The sequence below is a fragment of the Mustela lutreola genome, chromosome 5 (genome assembly GCF_030435805.1).
Source record: "Mustela lutreola isolate mMusLut2 chromosome 5, mMusLut2.pri, whole genome shotgun sequence".
NCBI lineage: Eukaryota > Metazoa > Chordata > Mammalia > Carnivora > Mustelidae > Mustela > Mustela lutreola.
Genome location: NC_081294.1, coordinates 79157061 through 79178736, shown reverse-complemented (window position 1 = coordinate 79178736; position 21676 = coordinate 79157061). Strand labels below are relative to the sequence as shown.

At 39.8% G+C, this 21676-nt stretch overlaps 1 protein-coding gene and 1 pseudogene across 3 annotated transcripts in view; both read left to right on the top strand.

Annotated features, from left to right (window-relative positions):
- The window catches only part of DIAPH1 (diaphanous related formin 1), a 93713-nt gene that overhangs the window by 16597 nt on the left and 55440 nt on the right, over positions 1 to 21676 (top strand). Inside the window, exons 2-14 of one of the 3 annotated variants that reach the window (XM_059174873.1) lie at positions 9032 to 9058; positions 10055 to 10210; positions 12883 to 12984; positions 13328 to 13458; positions 13630 to 13716; positions 14772 to 14832; positions 16003 to 16142; positions 17602 to 17710; positions 18658 to 18768; positions 18940 to 19058; positions 19704 to 19820; positions 20434 to 20549; positions 21075 to 21139. In XM_059174873.1, the coding sequence (XP_059030856.1) occupies positions 9032 to 9058; positions 10055 to 10210; positions 12883 to 12984; positions 13328 to 13458; positions 13630 to 13716; positions 14772 to 14832; positions 16003 to 16142; positions 17602 to 17710; positions 18658 to 18768; positions 18940 to 19058; positions 19704 to 19820; positions 20434 to 20549; positions 21075 to 21139 (1341 nt within the window). Of the gene's footprint in view, positions 1 to 9031; positions 9059 to 10054; positions 10211 to 12882; positions 12985 to 13327; positions 13459 to 13629; positions 13717 to 14768; positions 14833 to 16002; positions 16143 to 17601; positions 17711 to 18657; positions 18769 to 18939; positions 19059 to 19703; positions 19821 to 20433; positions 20550 to 21074; positions 21140 to 21676 lie in introns of all 3 variants that reach the window. The other 2 variants (XM_059174871.1, XM_059174874.1) reach the window with 2 other exon arrangements.
- LOC131832745 (U2 spliceosomal RNA) lies at positions 15361 to 15506 on the top strand (annotated as a pseudogene).

The following is a 21676-nucleotide window of genomic DNA, read 5'->3' as shown; positions in this document are numbered from 1 at the left end:
AATGAGCAAAAGAAATGGGCGAAGGAGATTATGAATTTGCAGTTACAAACTAAGTCATGGGGATAAAAAATACAGCATAAGGAATATAGTAATACCGTAATACCTTGGTGAGCATTTGATAACATATGTAGTTGTTGAGTCACTGTGTTGTACACCTGAAACATACTGTATATCAACTCTACTTTAATTACAATTTTTAAAAAGATTAAATATGTTAACCTGAACAAAATATTTGGAAAGTACTGAGATATAGGCTTGCAACTGGAGATTTATATATTCTGTGGCATGAGCCACATATTTCATAGGATTATCATCCATGATTAACTGTTCTTGTGAAGCACCGTGGTAGGAATTGGAAACACTTTTTACTATGTAATATACTCTGTTTAAAGTAAAGTTTAATCATATTCTCTTATTAGATCCCTGCCAACCTCTCTGCTGCTAAGGATACTACCTAACTACTTTTTGTTTGGCTATGTGAACATCTTGTGCCAAGAGACCACCCTTAATTGTTAGAGAATTCTGTCCTGTTTTCCTGCTGAGTGGGAAAAGTTAAAGATTCAGGGAATTGGGTAGAGGTGAGTCAGTCTCTGGAATGATTTTCTTAGAGCCTTGAGTTTAAAAATTTGCCAGTTCCATTGCTAGGCAAACAAACAGAGGGAACCTGTATCCAAAAGACTGCCATGTTTAGTCCCATTTACTTACTTTTAAAAGATTTATTTATTTATTTCTTTAGGAAGAGAGACAGCATGTGTGGGCATGGAGGGGAAGGGTAGAGTGCTAGGAGGGGGGAGTCCAGACTACTTGCTGAGCACGCAGCCTAACATGGGATTCAATCCCACTACCATGAGATCATGACCCAAGCAGAAACCAAGAGTTGGACACTCAACTGAGTGTGCCACCCAGGGACCCCATTACCTACTCACTTTTTAAAAGCTGAAGTGTTAATAGGTTTAACCACCACCACCACAAATCCAGTATGGAAGAGAAGTTTTATAATTCATTTGCATTTATTATGATAATAACACGGTGTGTTTCATAGTCATTAAGTCATGATTAGTTTTGCCTCACAAGGCATACCTTGGGGTCTTTGGACTTTTTTATTTTTGGTTTCTTGTGGAAGCCAAACTGTGAAGTGTCTAGGAAGTTTATTTCCTGTAGACGGTAACCAAAAGATTTATCTTACCACATACTACATTAAGATGTGGTGAGTGAATCAGAGCCTTGAATTGTTCTCTGGAAGGGGGACTGAGGGGACAGCTTTTCATTTTTATGGTGATGGTGGATGGTCTTAATGCGGAGCAGTACCCAGCCAAATATATTTTGTTTTGTTTTTAAAGTGTATTTATTTTTGATCATGTTACTTTTTTAAAAGAGTTATTTATTTGAGAGAGAGAGTGGGGGCAGGGTAGGAGCAGAGGGAGAGGAGAGAGAAACTCAAGTAGACTTTCCTTGTTGAGTGCAGAGCCTGACTTGGGGCTTGATCTTATGACTGCAAGATCAGAACTGAGCTGAAACCAAGAGTGTACCCTTAACTGAATGGGGCACCCCATTTGATGCTGTTACTTTTTTTTTTTTTTTTAAGATTTTGTTTATCTATTTGACAGGCAGAGATCACAAGTAGGCAGAGAGACAGGCAGAGAGAGAGGAGGAAGCAGGCTCCCTGCTGAGCAGAGAGTGGATGTGGGGCTCGATCCCAGGACCCTGGGATCATGACCTGAGCCGAAGGAAGAGGCTTAACCCAGTGAGCCACCCAGGCGCCCTGATGCTGTTACTTTCGATGCGGTGCAGCTTTGAGCAATTTCTGTTCATTTGAATAAGATTTGATAACACAGAGCATCTTTTGGAAAAGATGAAGGTCATTTTGGTAAATACCATTTTGTTGAGCTCTTTTCTGGTCCAGCTAATGACCTTTAGAAATAAATTTTTTTTTACTATATAGTTTACTATTTAATATATTTTATATTTATATACTATTTAATATATTTTACTATATATATATATATATATATATATATACTATATATTTATTTATTTAAGTAATCTCTACACCTAATTTGGGGCACAAACTTACAACCCCGGGATCAAGAGTCACATAGTTGAGCATCTGGCAAGGCTATAGTGAGGGTCAAGTACTAGGAATCCCAAGAAGAATATGGTCAGAGGAGTTATACTGCTTTATACTTTCTTTTTCTAAGCTTACCATGGCCAATCGTAGTTCTTCTGGATAAGTCAAACTAGAAAAAAACTGTGGGGTGGAGTTGAGTGTCCTTGAGGTCCAGGCAGTAGACCAAGGAAGGAAGGGAAGAAATTATTAACATATGTTTCCAATAAGCCAAGAATCTGTCTGGGTCAGACTCACCAGGTATTACCAATTTAAAAGCCCAGAACAAAAGTGGATGATGGTGGTGACAGAATGGGGAGTCAGGTCCCACAGTTCCCTTTTAATTGTGCTCTCTGGCAAAGAACAGTCTTCTAGAATCTTTGTCCTAGGGGTTTTCTTTAGCTCTTTCAGGTGTTAGGTCTCCTGTTGCTGTGTTTCAAGTCCTTTACTTCTTGGCTTGCTCCCTCATTTTGGTGGAGCATATCCTATAGTGGCTTTTTGAGGTGCATGGGAATAAATTTTTGAAAGCTTAAGTTTCTGAAAATGCTTATACTGAACTCAACATTTGATTGTTTTGTTGGATATAGAATCCTAGGTTTGAAATTATATTTTTCATATTTTTAAAAGCCTTGTTCTGGAGGGTGCCTAGGTAGCTCAGTCATTGTCTGCCTTTGGCTCAAATCATGATCCAGGATCCTGGGATCGAGCCCCACATCAGGCTCCCTGCTTAGCGGGAAGCCTACTTCTCCCTTTCCCACTCCCCCTGCTTGTGTTCCCTCTCTGTCAAATAAATTTTAAAAAATCTTAAATAAATAAAAGGCTTGTTCTGTTGTCATCTATCTTTTGGTGTATTGTTAAAAAACCCAAATTTGTTCTTGTTACTTTGTATATTACCAATTTCTCTCCCTTCTGTCAAATCTTGTAGAATTTTCTTTGTATTCAGTGTTTTGAAATTTCATCATAATATGCCTCTGTGTGGTCTATTTTTATACATTCTGCTGGAGACTTAATTACCCTTTGGTATTGGGAAATATTCTTGGATTATTTCTTTGGTAACTTTCTCCCCTGTTTTCTCCTATTTGTGTATTGAATCATCTTTGCTTATCTTTTCTCTCTTATTTTTCCATCTTTGTGTTTTTGTTCTGCTTTTTGGGAGATTTCCTCAATTCTTAACTTCTAGTCTTTCTATTGAGCTTTCTCTTGAGTTTCTGTTCTCTTACCTTCAACTTCTACAGGTTTTTTTTTGTCTGAATGTTTCTTTTTAAAATGGCATTATGTTCCCTTTTGTGGATATTAGTGATTTTTAAAATCTTTTAGCATAGTCTGAATGACAGACCCCGCCCCCAATCTTACGTTAGTCTAGGCGTTTTTCAAATGTCTGATAAACTGGGTTGTCTGCTAATATTTAAGAATGAGGGCCTAACAAGAGGGGCCTGGGTGGCTCAGTTGGTTAGGAATTTGGCCTTTGATCTCAGTGCATATCTTGATCTCAGGGTCATGAGTTCAAGCCCCATGTTGGATGCCATGCTGGGCATGGAGCCTACTTTAAGAGGGGAAAAAGAAGTAAGGGACTAACTGATTGGAAACTCAAGATGCACAGATAAAGTATGTTAACTATGCACTTTACTATAGAATAGACCTGTATAATAGATATATAATGTGAGTCGCATATGTAATTTCAGATTTTCTGGCAGCCACAGAAAAAGGCAAGAAGAAAAAAGCAAAAAGAAACGTGAAATTAATTTTAATAATACTAATTTAGGTAATCCAATATATAACAAGATTTTAGTATGTAATACATATAACAGCATTAATGGAATGTTTTATATTGTTCTTAACACTAAGTTGGACTCCAGTGTATGTTTTACATTTATAGCACATCTCAATATATATGCTCAATTTTTGTTAAAAAATAGTTGGGGTATATTTAAAGATTTTATTTATTTTAAAGAGAATATGAGTGCATGGGGAAGGGGTTGGGTGGATAGTAGAGGAGGGACAGAGGCAGAGGAGGAGGATAGAGCAGGCTCCACACTGAGTGTAGAGCCCTACATGGCACTCCATCTGACAACCCTGAGGTGACCTGAGCTGGAACTGAGAGTTGGACGCTTAACTGACTGAGTTACCCAGGCGCCCGAAGTTGAAGTATATTTAGATTTGATAAAATTTATGGGTGAAAGTAGATTCACATATCCAGGATTTTCCAAACATACTTAAGTTTAATAATAATAATATAATATTAGTTTGTAAATTTAAATTTATTTAATATTAAATACAATTTGGGGCACGTGGGTGGCTCAGTCAGTTAAGTGTCTGACTCTTGATCTTGGCTTGGGTCCTGATCCCAGGGTCCTGAAATTGAGCTCCATCCAGTGTAGGAACTGCTTCTTAAACAGCTGCCAGCCAGTTTTATTTTTAGGCTCCTCCTCCTTCCAGCCCCCATTTCCATAGGTACCTCATGCTGCTAATTCTTGTGCCTTTCGATAGTCTTTAAATATAATTACAATTGGTTATTGTGTTTTCAGCTTTCTTAGGTCTTTTGGGTTTACCACTAGTCTATTTCCCAGCTTCAAAATTTGGTTGAAGTTGTGCTGTTCTTACTCTTCCCAACCTGATAGTCTCCTTCCTTCCATCATTGTTTTCTTTGCAAAACAAATCTTTTTCTGTAGATTTAGAAGGTTTTCAAAAGGGGAGAAATTAGGTGCTTTGTTCAGTCTACTGTCTTTTATTTAAGTTACTATTAATCTGTATTCATGAGCAGATTTTGATATTTTTAAAAAGATTTCGTTTAGTATGTATGCTTCTTTCAGTAACTGTAAAGGTTTTAGAGGAAGACTCAGTAGGAGCAACAGGAAGATGAAGTATTTAGTCCCAGCAGGTTAGGAGAGGAAGGGTTTGATTTGGGGTTTGGGGGCAGAAGAGAATTGACAGCAGGCAAGGAGAATGGTGAGAGTAGAAGCATTAAGAGACAGGTAGGGTGATGAAAGAAAATGACAAAAGCTTGAGCATCTGGGGGATGAGGCACAAATACAACTCCAGGAGCATTTGTCTTCCTGGATACCCCTATTTTTAGTCATTTATATGTTTTATGATCTGGGAATTCTTGTTCTTTATCAGAATTCACAGCACAACTAAGGATATAATTAAAATACTGAGTAAAGCTTACTGTTTGCAAGCATAGTATACAGAGGATCTATAAGAAAAACGCATAATAGTAAGTAAACAATACACACTCAGTAGTACACTCTAGCAGCGGTTTACATTTCAGTAATTGAATTGAGCTTGCTCTTGGGGCGTTTTGTTGGGTTTTTAAACAGACTTTTGCCTATAGGGTGATTCGCTTTGCTGGTAGTTGCTGCCCTCTGTTGAACATTTTGGGAAAGTTCAACTTTGATCCTGTAGGCATAATTTTTACTGTCCATACTCAAAACTGAGCGCTAAAGTGTGGATAATTTTGTTAAAGTAATTAAATGTTTTTAGTAATGCACCAAAGAAAGCAAGAGAATGTGGTATCTTCCTTATTATGAAAAGATATATTCACTTTTGTTTCTAAAGGCAAGAGTATGGGCCTTAAATGGGAACGAGGCTGAAGAATTTGGGGAATGCAAAGATTTTAGGCTTTGGAATCTGAAGACTAGCGTTCATACCCAGCTTGTTTCTGATCACGTGACCTCAGTGATTTACTCTACCTGTCTAGGCTTCAGTTTTTTTTTTTTTTTTTTAAAGATTTTATTTATTTATTTGACAGAGAGAAATCACAAGTAGGCAGAGAGGCAGGCAGAGAGAGAGAAAGGGAAGCAGGCCCCCCGCTGAGCAGAGAGCCCGATGTGGGACTCGATCCCAGGACCCTGAGATCATGACCTGAGCCGAAGGCAGCGGCTTAACCCACTGAGCCACCCAGGTGTCCCTAGGCTTCAGTTTTTTTCATTGACACAATGAATTGATTTCAGAGTTTTTTCAGGGCTCTTGGCAGTTTAGGAAAGCAGCCCCAGATTATGTTATCTGTTTGTAGGAAATACAGTGACCAAGTCTCAGGCTCTGCCGTGAAGGAACTTAGTCTGGAAAGGAGCAGAGGAGGCGGACAGTCAAAAGACAACTGTAATCCACAACCAGTGCCACAAGACAGACAAGCACCTATTACAGTGGAAACATAAGGAGAAGTATTTGTCCAATTAGAGTTGGTATCCTACTGCAGGGCCTGTTGTAGTTAGCCTTGAAAGCAAAGTCTAGACTGAGGGAAGTAGCAGCCTAAGGAAAGTCTGGGGTGGTGAGACAGCAAGATCTGTTTGTGGACCTGCAGCTCGTTCAGGATGCCCAGAAGATAGAGTTTGAAGTAGAGGGTTTGTGACAGTTGGGAGCCATTGAAAGGTTTTAAATGAGGAAATACTGTGGACAGTGTGGCATTTTAGAAAGATTACCCGTGGATACAGTATGGAGAATGGATTGGTGTAAGGTAGACCGGACTGGAGGCAGGGAGATCAGTTAAGAAGTTTTTGCAGTAAGTTGAGCAGGAGATAATAATGGCAAAAGTTTACGTAGTGGTAGTAGGGATGAACGAAGAGAAATGAAACTGTAGGCAGAAGGAACCGGTTGCTGGTTTCCTTTTCTTTAACCTAGCCTGCAGCTGTGAGCAATCCAACTGGCACTGATTCATTAGCCCCAGGTTCTGTTCCCTGTGTTATATCCATCCCAGAATTGTTAGGGTTGTTGCTTGGTTATGAAGGAACATTTTGAGTTTGGAGTACAAGTTTCTGGAAGCAGTTACTCTAGGTAGGTGCACTTAAGTTTAATCTTGGCAGTGGTTAAATTGTACATACTCATCCTTTTTGTACCTTGTTTCCCCTGTGAATAAGGATGGTGACAAAAGGAAGTGTTAGTCTCCTTCAGTGTTGCCGCCTGCCTCACCATCCTTCTGCCTTCTCTCCCCAGTAAGCGGCACACACAAAGTAACTGTAAATTCTGTTGATGCTGAGCAAGGTTCTTAAAGCTTCAGGTTTGTGATTAGTCCTCAGTCAGTGGAAGCTTGACCTCCTCTGGACCATGGAGAGAAAAGTTGATTCATTATTTAACCAGATATAATTAAAGTCTGACGTGGGGAACATGAACATAATGGTAGAGGTTTTTTCTTATCCGGAAAAAGGTTAGTAAAATAGCTCTGCGGCAGGGTGAGAGCTATTTTTCTTTCTTTCTTTTCTTCTTTTTTTTTGGTAGGGGAGAATATTTTTTAAAAAATATTTATTTATTTGACAAAGATGACAAGTAGGCAGAGAGGCAGGCAGAGAGAGAAGAGGAAGCAGGCCCCCTGCTAAGCAGAGAGCCCAGTATGGGGCTCCATCCTAGGACCCTGGGATCTTGACCTGAGCCGAAGGCAGAGACCTTAATCCACTGAGCCACTCGGGTGTCCCATCTTATCTTTCTTTTTTTCTTTTTTTTTTTTTTTTAAGATTTTATTTATTTGACCTATCACAAGTAGGCAGAGAGGCAGGCAGAGAGAGAGAAGAGGAAGCAGGCTCCCCGCTGAGCAGAGAGCCCAATGCGGGGCTCGATCCCAGGACCCTGGGATCATGACCTGAGCTGAATGAAGGCTTAGGCTTAACCCACTGAGCCACCCAGGTGCCCCCCACCTTTTTAAAAGATTTTACTTATTTATTTGACACACAGAGAGAGAGAGAGACAGCAAGAAAGGGAACACAAGCAGGGGGAGTGGGAGAGGGAGAATCAGGCTCCCTGCTGAGCAGGGAGCCTGATTCTCGGCTCCATCCCAAGATTCTGGGACCATGACCTGAGCTGAAGGCAGTTGCTTAATGACTGAGCCACCCAGGCGCCCCTAGTTTTTCATTAGTTGAGGAAGGTTAGTCAAGAGGCCTTTACTATATATATATTCTTGTAAAAACATTAAGATAATGAAATACGGTTTAAAATGAGGTATTAGGACAAAGAATTCCTGCTTTATCATCCCTGCTATTTTTTTTAAGTACAGCATGTATATGGAAGAGAACATAGAACACAGAATTATTAAACCAAACACCCATGTAACAATCATCTGTGTCAAAAAATGAAATATTATGAGCACCTCAGAAGCCCCTTTGTCCCCTTATGCAGTCACAACTTGTCCACTCAGCCCAACTAAGCATGGTTTTGACATTTGTGATAATCATTCGTTTATAATTTTACCTCCTAAATAATAATATAGTTGACATGTTTTTAAGCTGAATATAAAAGACATAACTCATTTAGTTTTAATGTTTGTGAGTTCGTTTAATTTCTCTGTGTAATTGTTCCCCATTGTACATGGTACCAGGTTACCCATTCTATTCTTGATGGCTCTTTGGCTTGTTCTCTGTTTTAGATATTGTTTTAGTGTTACTGTGATCATTCTTGTTCCATACATCCTGGTACATACATGCAAGTTTCTGCAGGATAGATTTATTGAAATTGATGTGTTGAGTTGTATGTGTGTGTATTTAACTTTATTAGATAATGCCATGCTGTTTTCCACAGTGGCCATAGCAATTTACATTACTGCTGACTGTGTGAGAGCTCCCACTTCTCTCCAACCAGACAGACAAGAAAATGATTGCCATCTGTGAGAGTGTGAAGTGATATCTCATTTTGTGGTTTTAGTTTGCATTCCCTTGTTTACTGATGAAGTTAAGCATGTTTCATATGCATAGTGGTCATCTTAGAGTCCTTGCGGTTCTCTATTTGTTTTCCCTGCCAAAGAGTCATATGTTAGTGACCTTGAAACTCCTTCATGCCCCTTACATGGGAGAATGTGGTAAGGAATAGTTTGCTGAAATCTTTAGGTTGTAGAAAGTACCTTAGATCCTTTCAACTTACTCTTTTTCTCCCCTCAACCCATTTGGTGTTGGGGAATTCCACTGATCTATCTTCTTTTTCTTTTCCCTTCTTTTTCTTGTTTCTTAGACTCTGAAGCGGCTCATGGCAGATGAGGTAAGGAAATTTTGTTCAGCATGTGCATGTTCCAGCTCATTTCCTCCACTGTGATATTTACCACTTGTCATAACTTTGACTTTCTATAACTTGAAATGGTGATGTTGGTTCTATTCTCAGAACCTCCCCAAATTTTTTCCCGAACTCTTTGCTCTGTGTTTGGCCCATTGCATGCATCCCCCTGGGACATTTCTTTGGCTTCTGAGGGTAGCCACATTCTTTAAACTCATAACTGACTTGCAGTCTGAATGCTACTCCCATCGCTTGAAATCCCACAATGCTTGAAGATACTTACTGTTATTTTCAAACAGCTAATAAACTTCAGCTTACTGGTGGCTCTTTGGTTTGAGCATCTGTACTTGAGGTTTGGGGAATGGGTCATGAGTCTTGGGTTGGCAGAGAGACAGCATATATACTCCTGAAGTACACTGTATTCTTTACAAAGGGATTTTGAAGACCGTATATTGAACTTTTGCTGCCTCTATAACACAGGGGCTTTGGAGTGTACAGAAGAAATGTACATGAAATGTACAGAAAGTACTGGTTCCTGGTTTTAAGGCGTTTACTTGTTTATTCTTTATGACCTATACCTACTAAAATCTGTGTTCATACTCAGCTCTGGAAGGGAGGGACCCTCTGAAGGAAACAAATGGCATTTTAGCATTTTACTGAGCTAACTCTATACGTGAGGTGTTTTCAGTTCTGTATTGCTGAAGGGCTTAGAAATGTCCAGAGAACTCAAGAACAAGGTATTCTCTTTGTAGAGAGGTTTCAAATCTTAATACTTCAGTCCTCTTACTTTTGGATGAAGATGGGAGTACAGAATGAGTATACTAAATTAGGTAAGAGATTTCTTGTTTTAATGTTAGAAGAATCTTAAAGTGCCCACAAACCAGAGGAACCATGCACGTATAAGAAGTTAGAGAGTTGACTACTTCATGTGTGGTATGTTGTGTGAATGAAAATGGATCGCTAATAATTTTTTCTCTTTCTCAGCTGGAGAGATTTACCAGCATGAGAATTAAGAAGGAGAAGGAAAAGCCCAATTCTGCTCATAGAAATTCTTCTGCTTCATACGGGGATGATCCCACAGCACAGTCATTGCAAGATGTTTCAGATGAGCAAGTTCTAGTACTCTTTGAACAGATGCTGGTAAGTTTTCCACCCCAAAACTGCTTTTTTTCTGAAAATGCATTTATGGGCCTGGTGGGCACTCTTTTGGGCATGATCCCCCTTAATTAGCCCTTAATTACAAAAAATTTCAGGTTTAACAGAGAATGTCTTAATAGTCCTATTAACAAAGGGACTATATATACAAGTACCAGTCCATAGATGGAAATCGATGAGTTAGACTTGGACATATCTAATGGATGCCCACCTTGTTAATGTCCTTCGGCACAACTATATGTTAACCACAAAGACCTTAGGCAAGTGGACCAACTTATGTGGTGGTGTGGAGACCACTTTTGGGTTAGCCAGGGTGGATAAAGTTTTAAAGCATTTGCAATCAATTCTATATGAAAGGAGACTGAGGCATGGAAAGTCATCATTTACCCACGGTCTTCTATTTAGTGGTGAATCTGGAGAGATAATTCTGATGCTGTAATTCCTAGAAGACCTTTAAAGATTGTGGATGAAGTCAGTTGAGTAATGAAATGCACAGGGATGTGACTTGATTTCATGTCCTCCGTGAGGGACACTGAGTGAGCAGGACATTCAGCGAATGCACAGTAGTCCTAATAGGTCTGGGAAAGTTGTGAGTACATGGTTCTGAGGTTTCCTATGACCTATATATTGCCTTGATAGATGGTTTCAGATTCAAACAGAGACTAGTGGCAGGCCTAACTTAATAAAAGCATGGGCATAGGGACGCCTGGGTGGCTCAGTTGGTTAAGCAGCTGCCTTCGGCTCAGGTCATGATCCCAGCGTCCTGGGATCGAGTCCCACATCGGGCTCCTTGCTCCGCAGGGAGCCTGCTTCTCCCTCTCCCTCTGACTCTGCCTTCCACTCTGTCTGCCTGTGCTCGCTCTTGCTCTCTCTCTGACAAATAAATAAATAAAATCTTTAAAAAAAAAAAAAAAAAAAAAAGCACGGGCATAAAATTCTTAACATTGGGGGCCTGGTATATAATAAACACTAAGCCAGTACTATTATTCTTTTTCACTATAGCTTTCAGTTTGTCTCTCAGTCCAAGTGCTGTGAGAGCCCAAGACCATCTTTTGGGCTTGAATTGCAAATGTACATGTTTTCAGGGCCAAGAAGGCAGGAACAATAAGTTAAGCCAGATAGTGAGTGATGAAAAGGAGGAGGGACTGTGGTCAAATGCAGAAGGACTTCAGGTGTTTTTGTGAAGAGGGCCAGCCACAGTTCAATGCCAGTAGCTTCTGTAGCACTCCATTTGGAAATGCCCAATAGTACCAGATATTTTTGTTTTTCTAAAGAAGTTAGAAATCTTCAATTCTTGAAAAACAGTAATTGTTTAATAGTATCAACTATTATAGTTAGCATTCAGATTTTACCAGTTGGTCATTTTCTTTAAAAAATTGTTCATTCAGGGTGCTTGAGTGGCTCAGTGGGTTAAAGTTTCTGCCTTCGGCTCAGGTCATGATCCTGGGGTCCTGGAATTGGGCCCCTCATCTGGCACTCTGCTCAGCAGGGAGCCTGCTTCCTTCTCTCTCTCTCTGCCTGCTTCTCTGCCTACTTGTGATCTCTGTCAAATGAATAAAAATAAAATAAAATAAAATAAAACTGTTCATTCAAATCACAATTCCACATAAAGTCTCTTGTACTAATGTTCTTTTAAATTTTATTTCCTCATAGGTTTTTGTCTGTCTCTTTTATCCTTGCTATCACTATAAAAAATTGGTGGAGGAAACTGATCCATAGAGTTATGCAGAAATCTGAAATTTGATGATTGCATCCTTTATATAAAGTCTTCCAGATTTAAAATGTTGAACTAGCTAAGCAAAACATACCGTGTCTTTGGGTCTGATTCAGCCTGAAGGCCCCCACTTTGCAACTTCTGTGTTCAGTATATATGTAAAAGGAGGAAAAAAGCAGCAGGAATTGAGTCAGAAAAACATCACATTTGTTTTACTATTTAGGGACAGTGTTTCCTTCTCTTTTTCTCTCACACACACATACAGCTGGAGACAGAGAAGAACTGGAATGTATCTGTTTTTCCCCTACCCTTTCCCCATTTCAAATAATATTTTGGACTTACTGGGTTAAATTTGTGCTCACTGAGGCAGTGGGCTCAGACACATGGCCGTACACGTAACAGGCTCAAGTTGAGCTTTTTCCTCAATACCATATCCAAGTTACATCTGTTTGAGGGGCTTTATTACAGGGTTTCTAGTTCTTTCTTTGTGGGAAAGGAGTTTGTACAAAGACTGAGTTAACCAATGCTAATGAGTGTTTACACCCTAGAGTGGTGCAGATCTTAAGGGTTCGGAAGATACTGGTCATCCAGAAGAGATTCTTAAGACCATTCCAAGTACAAAAAAACATAATGTGTTCTTTTGTTTCAGTAATAAAAAATAGAATTTTCATCTAGCTTAAGAGTATATATTTGTTAGGAAAAACATTGTGTATAAAAGTGTCTGTAGGAATTTAGGCTAGAGTGTTAACCATTAACATCCCTGAGGAATTTTCATAATCCGTAATAGCTTAAATCTCAAGCGATCAGGAAAATTTACTGACTCAGTAAGGATTTAATGTGTTTAACTCTTGACTAAATATACTAAATATTAAACACTGAAAACTTATAAGGAATTTGATGCAGTTTTATTTTCTTCCTTTTTTCCCCCCCCTCTGTCTACTAGTTGGATATGAACCTGAATGAGGAGAAACAGCAGCCTTTGAGGGAGAAGGACATAATCATCAAGAGGGAGATGGTGTCCCAATACTTGCACACGTCTAAGGCTGTGAGTCCTGGGGCAGCTACCCATGTCATGGGAGACTCTGCCCTTATCTTGGACCTGTTTCTTTTGCCAGTGTTGTAGAACATTTTATGTCTGCATCAGTCTTATTTTATTCTGTTATATACTCATGTTTTACTGTCATTCAAGTTACTGTTATTAAGATACTTTTTTACCTCATTCAGTCCTCATGAAGTGTGTGTGGGGAATGAGATGGGAAATTCTGAGTCCCACAGAATTTGGTGCTGTGTGTAATGTGTGTCTGGCTTGATATTCGAAAGGTAATAACTAATGCTAGTCCAGTTTATGACTGCATCCAGTATTGACCTTCCCATATGTTCCTGTCTAGGGCATGAGCCAGAAGGAGAGCTCTAGGTCTGCTATGATGTACATTCAGGAGTTGAGGTCAGGCTTGCGGGATATGCCTCTGCTCACCTGCCTGGAATCCCTTCGTGTCTCCCTCAACAACAACCCTGTCAGGTGAGGATTCTGAGGTGGTAACAAGAGTGAGATCCCAGGGTTAGGATTTATTGGTGGGTATTGAAGATCAGAGGAGTGAGGATGTTTGAGAGTTCTGGATTGGGGGTAAAGAGTTGTTTGGGTGGATAAATACTGATTTAATATTGCATTGTCTCTGTCAACTCCTTACAGCTGGGTGCAAACATTTGGTGCTGAGGGTCTGGCCTCTTTATTGGATATCCTTAAACGACTCCATGATGAGAGAGAGGAGACTCCTGGGTGAGGACTTCCAACCTCTGACATATTTTCGGTGGAGGGTATTAGGGGACTTAGCTGTTTGCTCTATAGGAGAAAATGCCACTAAAATGAGAAATTGTAGACTAGGAGAATATGCTGTTAATTGCAAAGAGGGTTTGTCTTTGGGCAAACTAGAGGATGAGTGATTACAGATATAGCAGAGGGAAGAGGAGCACAGTGGATAACATAGGCTGTGGACCACATAAGATTGTGGGTCTGCCAGCATAGGTTCTTACCCAATCTGGAAGTGGAGTCAACATTCATTCAGAGCTCCCTTGGGACCCATTCCTGGTTATATCCCATTCAAAAGTCTTAAAATATTCTTGATAAATTTGGGGCTAATTTTCTGACAGTCTTCAGGGTTGGAATAGTTCTTGGGATATCTTGGACTGTCTTAGGCTACCTTGAAGTCAGCCTGACCCATAGCGACTTCTCTACTTCTTATGATCTTTCCAAAACCAAACATAGGGCCCCTACCTCCTGAATGGACAGGCTTGAAGCCTTTGACTTAGTGAGGCAGGCAGTAATAGATGGGATATACTCCTGATCTAATTTAGCACTTAGAAACCTAAAGGGAGGGGCGCCTGGGTGGCTCAGTTGATTAAGCTTCTGCCTTCGGCTCAGGTCATGATCTCAGGGTCCTGAGAATGAACCCTGCATCGGGCTCTCTGCTCAGCAGGGAGCCTGCTTCCTCCCCTCTCTCTGTCTGCCTCTCTGCCTACTTGTGATCTCTGTCTGTCAAATAAATAAATAAAAATTAAAAAAAAAAAAGAAAGAAAGAAACCTAAAGGGAGTTAAAAGATTTTAATGTAGTACTAAATTTTTGGATTACGAGAAGATTAATCAGAGGTCTGATGGTGGCAGTTCCCCTCAACCTGTTTTTGTCAGTGTTTCAAGGCAAATTGCTGTGTCCTAGAATTTACTCAGCTACTAGTTGGGGATGTTCCAAAGACCTGTGTGTTCAAGATTGAAAAGTCAAATGGGAGAGGGGTATACAATAAAGGGAACTAATGAAGTATGTCTTTTACACACAGAAGCTACGATAGCCGTAACAAGCATGAGATCATCCGTTGCTTGAAAGCGTTTATGAACAATAAGGTGAGATTTTTCCCATTCTCATTCCAACCATCATCATAACCCCTGTTCTTTTCTATTGGTAAACTCTAAAAAGGACCTAGGAATATAAAGTTCAAGACTGTTAGCTTTTCCTTTTAGTATTACAGCTTTTTGATGGCCACATATGTATGTTTCTGTGGACCTTTTTTTCCCAGTTCTGATGTCTGTTTCAGAAGGTAGGCTCATTTTCTTTCCTCTTTTTATACTTTGTTTTGCTAATTCTTGAATTTCCTAATCTGTATTTATTATTTTGGGAAGATTTATTTTTTGTTTGTTTGTGTTCCGTACTCTTCCTACTATAGAATCAAGCTACCTTACCCTTCTTCCTTCCCTGCTTCTTTTCTTTCATTTGTTCTTTCCTTCCTTCCTTCCTTTCCTCCTTCCTTTCTCCCTCTGGGATCTCACAGGTGTTTGCTCCAGAGTGCAGATCTGTCTTCCTCATTATTTAATTTTGTTATTTTTTTTTTTTTTTGAAGGCCTGGAATTGTGTTGTATCTAATATAAAATTGTATTGCTTCTCAGCCTTTTGGCTAAGATCAAGTGTAGTATCTAATATAAAATTGTGTTGTATTTATATCCCTATTTAGCTATGCTAGGAAGAGGTCTCCTCCTGTATTAGTTTGCTGTGGCTGTTATAACAAAGCACTACAAACTGTGTATTAAACAACAGAAATATATTGTCACAGTTCTTGGAGGCCGTAAATCCAAGTATTTAGGTATTTGGTAGTATTGAGTCCTTCCGAAGGCTGTGAGGGAGAGTGTATGTTCCATGCCTCTCTTCTGGCTTCTGGTAGCTTGCTGTCAGTCTTTGGCATTCCATGGCTTTTAGATGCCTCACCCCAGGGTCCGCCTTTGTGTTCACAAGGTGGTGGTCTACTGTGCATATCTGTGTTGACATGTTTCCTGGTTACGGGGACCACAGTCATACTGGATTAAGGGTCTACCGTACTCTAGTATGAGCTTGTTGTAACTTACCTAATCACATCTGCCAGTGACCCTATTTCCAATTAAGGTCATATTCTGAGGTATTGGGGCTTAGGACTTCAACATAAGAATTTAGGGGGACATCATTGAACCTATAACCACCCCAACTTAGTCCTTGGTCAAATGCTGTCATCATTAAGCCTCCCTTCTCTATTCTTATCCTTCCAGTTTGGAATCAAGACCATGCTGGAAACAGAAGAAGGAATCCTGCTGCTGGTCAGAGCCATGGATCCAGCTGTTCCCAACATGATGATTGATGCAGCTAAGCTGCTCTCTGCTCTTTGTATCTTACCACAGCCAGAGGACATGTATGTAACTGGGTTATAGCTCTTCTCTATTCTCTCTCTCTCTCTTTTTTTTTTTTTTTTTTAAAGATGTATTTATTTGACAGAGAGACAGCAAGAGAAGGAACACAAGCAAGGGGAGTGAGAGAGGGAGAAGCAGGCTTCCCACTGAGTAGGGAGCCTGATGTGGGGCTCGATCCCAGGACCCTGGGATCATGACCTTGAACCGAAGGCAGATGGTTAATGACTGAGCCACCCAGGCTCCACCAGGCCCCCTCCATTCTCTTTATGATCACCTTCCCTAGTCTAGAGGAAAATTGAGTTGATTGGGTGTCCACTATATCTTAAATACTAGGTAAGATACTGAATCATAATGTTTAAGAAGGACTATGAGGTGTTTGGCGCCGTCCTCAGCATACTGGTGGTTATCAGAGGGGTGATCTGCAAGGTGTCTGTTACTGTCTCTATCACCTAAGGCAGGGGTTACATTTACTTTGTTTTTTTAATTCAGAAGTAACACAACTTTATTTTTTAAATTCAAACAGAAAAGAAACATATAAAGTGAAATTTAATAGCCTCATCCCTTCAGTAAATCCTTTTCTGCAGAGGCAACCAGTGTTAATGGCTTCGGTATAGTCTTATATTTTTTTTCCTAGCGCAAATAAATTGTATTTCTTGGATTCCAAGATGTTTTCTGTCACTCCAAAAGATAGAATGTTAGAATTAAGGAATGATGGCTTATGCCTATAAAACAAATCACATGCAAAGAATGGATTTATATTGCTATGAAACAGTTTGGTTTAATAAAACTAAATCATAGCATTCATTTCTTTGCACCTTTTCTTTCTTTCTTTCTTTTTTTTTTTTTTGGTTAATTTAACAGTTGATCTTAAACATCTTTCTATGTTGGTACTTAAAGATCTACCTTAACTTTACTGGCTGGTTAGCATTCCATAGTATGTATGTCCCATAATTTAACGGTTTCCGTGTTGCTAGACATTTTAGGTGAAAATTTTTTTTTTCTTAGCAGATTCTGGCCCTTGCTCTAGGTGATAAGAAGTTTTACTGCTACAAATAATGCCATAATGAACATCTTTGTACATACATTATTTCACATTTATGCATTTATGTTGGATAGGTTTCTAGAAGTATGCCAAAAGTTATGTGCCCTTAAAATTGATACTGTTATCTACCCTTCCAAAAGTTATCCTAGTTTATACTCCATAGAACAGGTGTTCTAATTTGGTATCCGTAGATAAGAGTCTAGGAATGGGTTTTAGGAAATAAATTTTTCTGAGGAGATTGTCCTTAGCTTTCACCAGATTCTGACCCCTGCCTTAGGTGATGAGGAGAATAATGGAAGTCTGGACAGTTGATAATGTTCTATTTTCTAACTGATCTGTGCCCCTGTATAATTTACTTGCTATGCCTGTCTGTGGCAGGGCACTTAGACATTTCTCTCCCTTTCCTTTCTCCTGGGCAGGAATGAAAGGGTTTTGACGGCGATGACAGAAAGAGCTGAGATGGATGAGGTGGAACGCTTCCAGCCATTGTTGGATGGATTAAAAAGTGGGACCTCCATTGCACTCAAGGCAAGTATATCCTCCAAAACTGTCCAAGAATAGAACTCAAGATGGAAGGACTTAGGTTCATTTGACCTTTTAATAGAACACATGGAATGGTTCCCAGCTACAGGCATTCCTTGGAGATACTGCAGATTTGCTTCCAGAACATTAAAATAAAACCAGTATCTCAGTAAAGTGAGTTACATGAATTTTTGGGTTTCCTAGTTTCATGCATGTAAAAGTTATGTTTACTCTATACCATGGTTTATTAAGTGTAAATAGCATTATGTCTACAACAATGTAGCCACCTTAATTAAATATTTTATTGCTTAAAAACGGTAACTATCATATGAGCATTCAGTATGTCATAATCACTGATCACAGATGATCATGACAAATAAAATAATAATGAAAAAGTTTGAAATATTCTGAGAATTACTAAACTACGACACAGAGATAAGAGTGAGTGAACAAGTGCTGTTGGAAAATTAGCACTGATAAACTTGCTTGATATAGGGTTGCCACAGACTTTCAACTTGTAAAAAAAAAAAAAAAAAACCAAAAAAACAAAACCATATTATATAGTGCAGTGTGATAAAGTGAAATGCAATGAAATGAGTTGCATCTGTATATGTTTTATATTTCAGGATTTGTTCTGAAGGGAAAATGATTATTCTTCTCTCCAAGAAGGCAGAGAAAGAGCAGCTTTCCTTATTATGAGATGGGGGAAAAGGCATTCTCTCTATTTATATGCTAGGAAAGCCAAGGCTGAGAACAAAGTCTCCCATCAAATCCTTGGAAGCATTTAGACCTCTGAGCTCTCCACACCTGGGCTCAAATCAGGTCTTACTCTGCTCTAAAAAGAAGCTGTTCTTACCGTTTTGTACTGCATCTTCTACATTTGCATGTAAAGAGAATGGAATCTTGGTCCCTAGGAATCAGCAATGACATGCTTCTGAATTTTCTTACTTTAGGTGGGCTGTTTGCAGCTGATCAATGCTCTTATCACACCAGCTGAAGAACTTGACTTTCGAGTGCACATCCGAAGTGAACTGATGCGCCTGGGGCTGCATCAGGTGTTGCAGGTGAGTCACAGCTCTCCAAGAGTACAGCCACGCTTCACTGCCGGCTCTCATGACCCCATCATCTCTAGTGTCACTTTGGCTTTCTGTTTAAGAACCAGGTTGAAAGGGTTGGGTTTCTAGCCAGCAGAGGACACTTCTGGGTTCCCTGACTTGTACTTTGGTTGTTGACAGGACCTTCGAGAGATTGAAAACGATGATATGAGAGTGCAATTAAATGTGTTTGATGAGCAAGGAGAAGAAGATTCCTATGACCTGAAGGGACGGCTGGATGACATTCGAATGGAGATGGAATATCCTTTTATGAACTGGGTTCAGGACACATGAGACATTCAGTGTAGATCCCTGTATTGGAATGGTGTGGGGTGATGACTCAGAACAGGGCATCAGTCTGTGTGTCTTCTCAGTAGATGAGGCAGGTGTCTTTTGATTGCTGTGGGCTTTATTTCCCTCAGCATGGACCAGAGATCTGTGGGTTCCTTGAAATGGAAGTATCTATCAAAATAAGTATGGACCTCCTAGAATATGAAATCTTAGCTTACTGTGGTGTAGAGCTGGTCTTTGGAGAATATGCATAAGCCAGGGGTGGGCTTGTAATTTTGCTTTCTTCTCTGTGTCCCTGAGACTGAGGGAATGGTTTGGCTGCATACTGCTTTTTGCCACAAGTGACTTGTGTGCAGTTACCTTTTCACTTCTGCCTACTGCTTCATCTCCAGGCCAAGTACTGGGAATCCTTTATCTTTGTGTATACCACCACCCAGCTCACTGGCCCTTCAGCCTAAGGAAGCTTATGGAGCTTAAAATTTGGGATAATTTACAGGAGAGGCAGCTGTTAGAATAGAAGTAGCATCTTGTGACTTTTGCCAAGAGCAGGGCAGTCCACCTGTCAAACATGGTTTCTAAATATATGCTTTCCTTAGCTTCTTCCCCTTTTTCACTGACTTCAGTGATGTCTTCCAGATTCTATTAAACACAGTGAAGGATTCAAAGGCAGAGCCACACTTCTTGTCCATCCTGCAGCACCTGCTCTTGGTCCGAAATGACTATGAGGCCAGGTAAGATGGTATACCTGTGAGAAGTATTGAATTTGAGCCTAGGTAGAGAGAGCAAAATCCTTAAATTCAAAGACTGTCTGTAAAGGGAAAAAGAAGAGACAAAGGCAAGGATTACAGTTCATTTTTAGTCACAGATATAAAAGGAGTTGTTAGTTGTCCTTTTAATCTGACTGAAAAGCATCCTTATGGAGGAGGTCAGACTATATAAGTAAAATGTCCTTTTTTTGGAGAGAGGAGAGGTGAGGTGGGGTGATGATGATAGCAAAGGGAGGTACCCATTTCAGGTTCTTTCAAGTTGCCTAGAAGTAGAGGTTCAGGGGTAGTGCTGTCTGTTACAGAAAGGCTTGAGCCTGAGTTTTAGATGGGAAATGATTGGCACCAGGAGGTTGATAGCAACAAGTTTTGATTATCTGAAGAAGATGGGTAGCTGTTGTACAATAGTGAGTTTCCTAACATGGCAGTGGATGTCTGCTAATTCTATGAAAAGGTCTTTTCAGGAACACGTCCCCTCAGGTCTCTCTCTTATCAAAGCAGTTAACTTTTCCTGATCCTGAATGCTTCAGAAAATTATATTTTGGTTTTCCTCTGATAGCCTTCTTCTCTTCTTCCATAGGCCACAGTACTATAAGTTGATTGAAGAATGTATCTCTCAAATAGTTTTGCACAAGAATGGGGCTGATCCTGACTTCAAGTGCCGGCATCTTCAGATTGATATTGAGGGGTTGATTGGTAAGTATGTTCCTCCGATCTGTCTCCTTAAAACATTGCTCTGCCTTTCATGTTTTCTCTTTCTTCCAGTGAAATTTTCAGGAAAGATATCTTTCTAGTCTCCAGGTATTTCCATTTTTGTCTTTAGATGATAACCAACTTCTGTGCTAGGAATACAGAGACCTTTAGTTTATTGTTCTGTAAATCTAAAATTTACCCATACTCAAACATCACCTTACCTTTTGAAGGGACTTTACCTATTATCTGTGATTCCTGCTGGTCTCACAGATTCTTAAGTATCACTTGTGGGCGGTCACTCTCCAGGTCATCCAGCACGGTGGCCTTACTGTATAACAAGCACTCAGAAATTGCCTGTTGAACTTAACTGAAAGCTCCATTTCTTTGTCTAGAGCAGAACGTTAAGAAGGATAATAAAAATAAGCAAATGGATAAAAGATTGTCCTTTGGTTATATTGAAGGTTGGAGGTAGTAAGAGGGAAAGACAAGAGAACTGGGAGCTTCACTTACTTGACTCTTTCTTTTCAGATCAAATGATTGATAAAACAAAGGTGGAGAAATCTGAAGCCAAAGCTACAGAACTGGAAAAGAAGGTGTGTGTGTGTGAGAGATCAAACAATTGAGGGCCTTTCTTTTTTCTTTTCTTCTTTTTTTCTTTTTAAGAATTATGATATTTTTTTCTGACATGTGAAACTGTTACCTGTGATATTTCGCAAGCATTCAGCACACAGTAGCAGTTCCTGGGGGAACCTTTCTGGCATAGGTTCGTCCCTGGAGAAACTAACGTGGACATGATGTGGAGGAGTTAGTGGTCCGCAGTTCGGGAGCCCCTGGGTAGGACAGGAACTACAGATGACTCTCATGTATAACCGTTCCTGGGGTTTTGCTGGCATCTCAGGCCACTTACCCCAGAACAACAGGGACTGGAATATGTCTCAATTCCTTATTTCTCTTCAGTTGTTAGGACTTCTGTTGTGGTTGATGGATTTTTCTCCTAGAAGCAGTTGGGATTATACACCATAGCTGCTCTGGTGTAAATGTCTTAACAATGTTAAAAATTTTTAAAAAATTTTAGGTTTGTTCTTGTTGTTTTTGCCACCCCTCCCCTTTTATTTTAAGCAAGCGCAGGG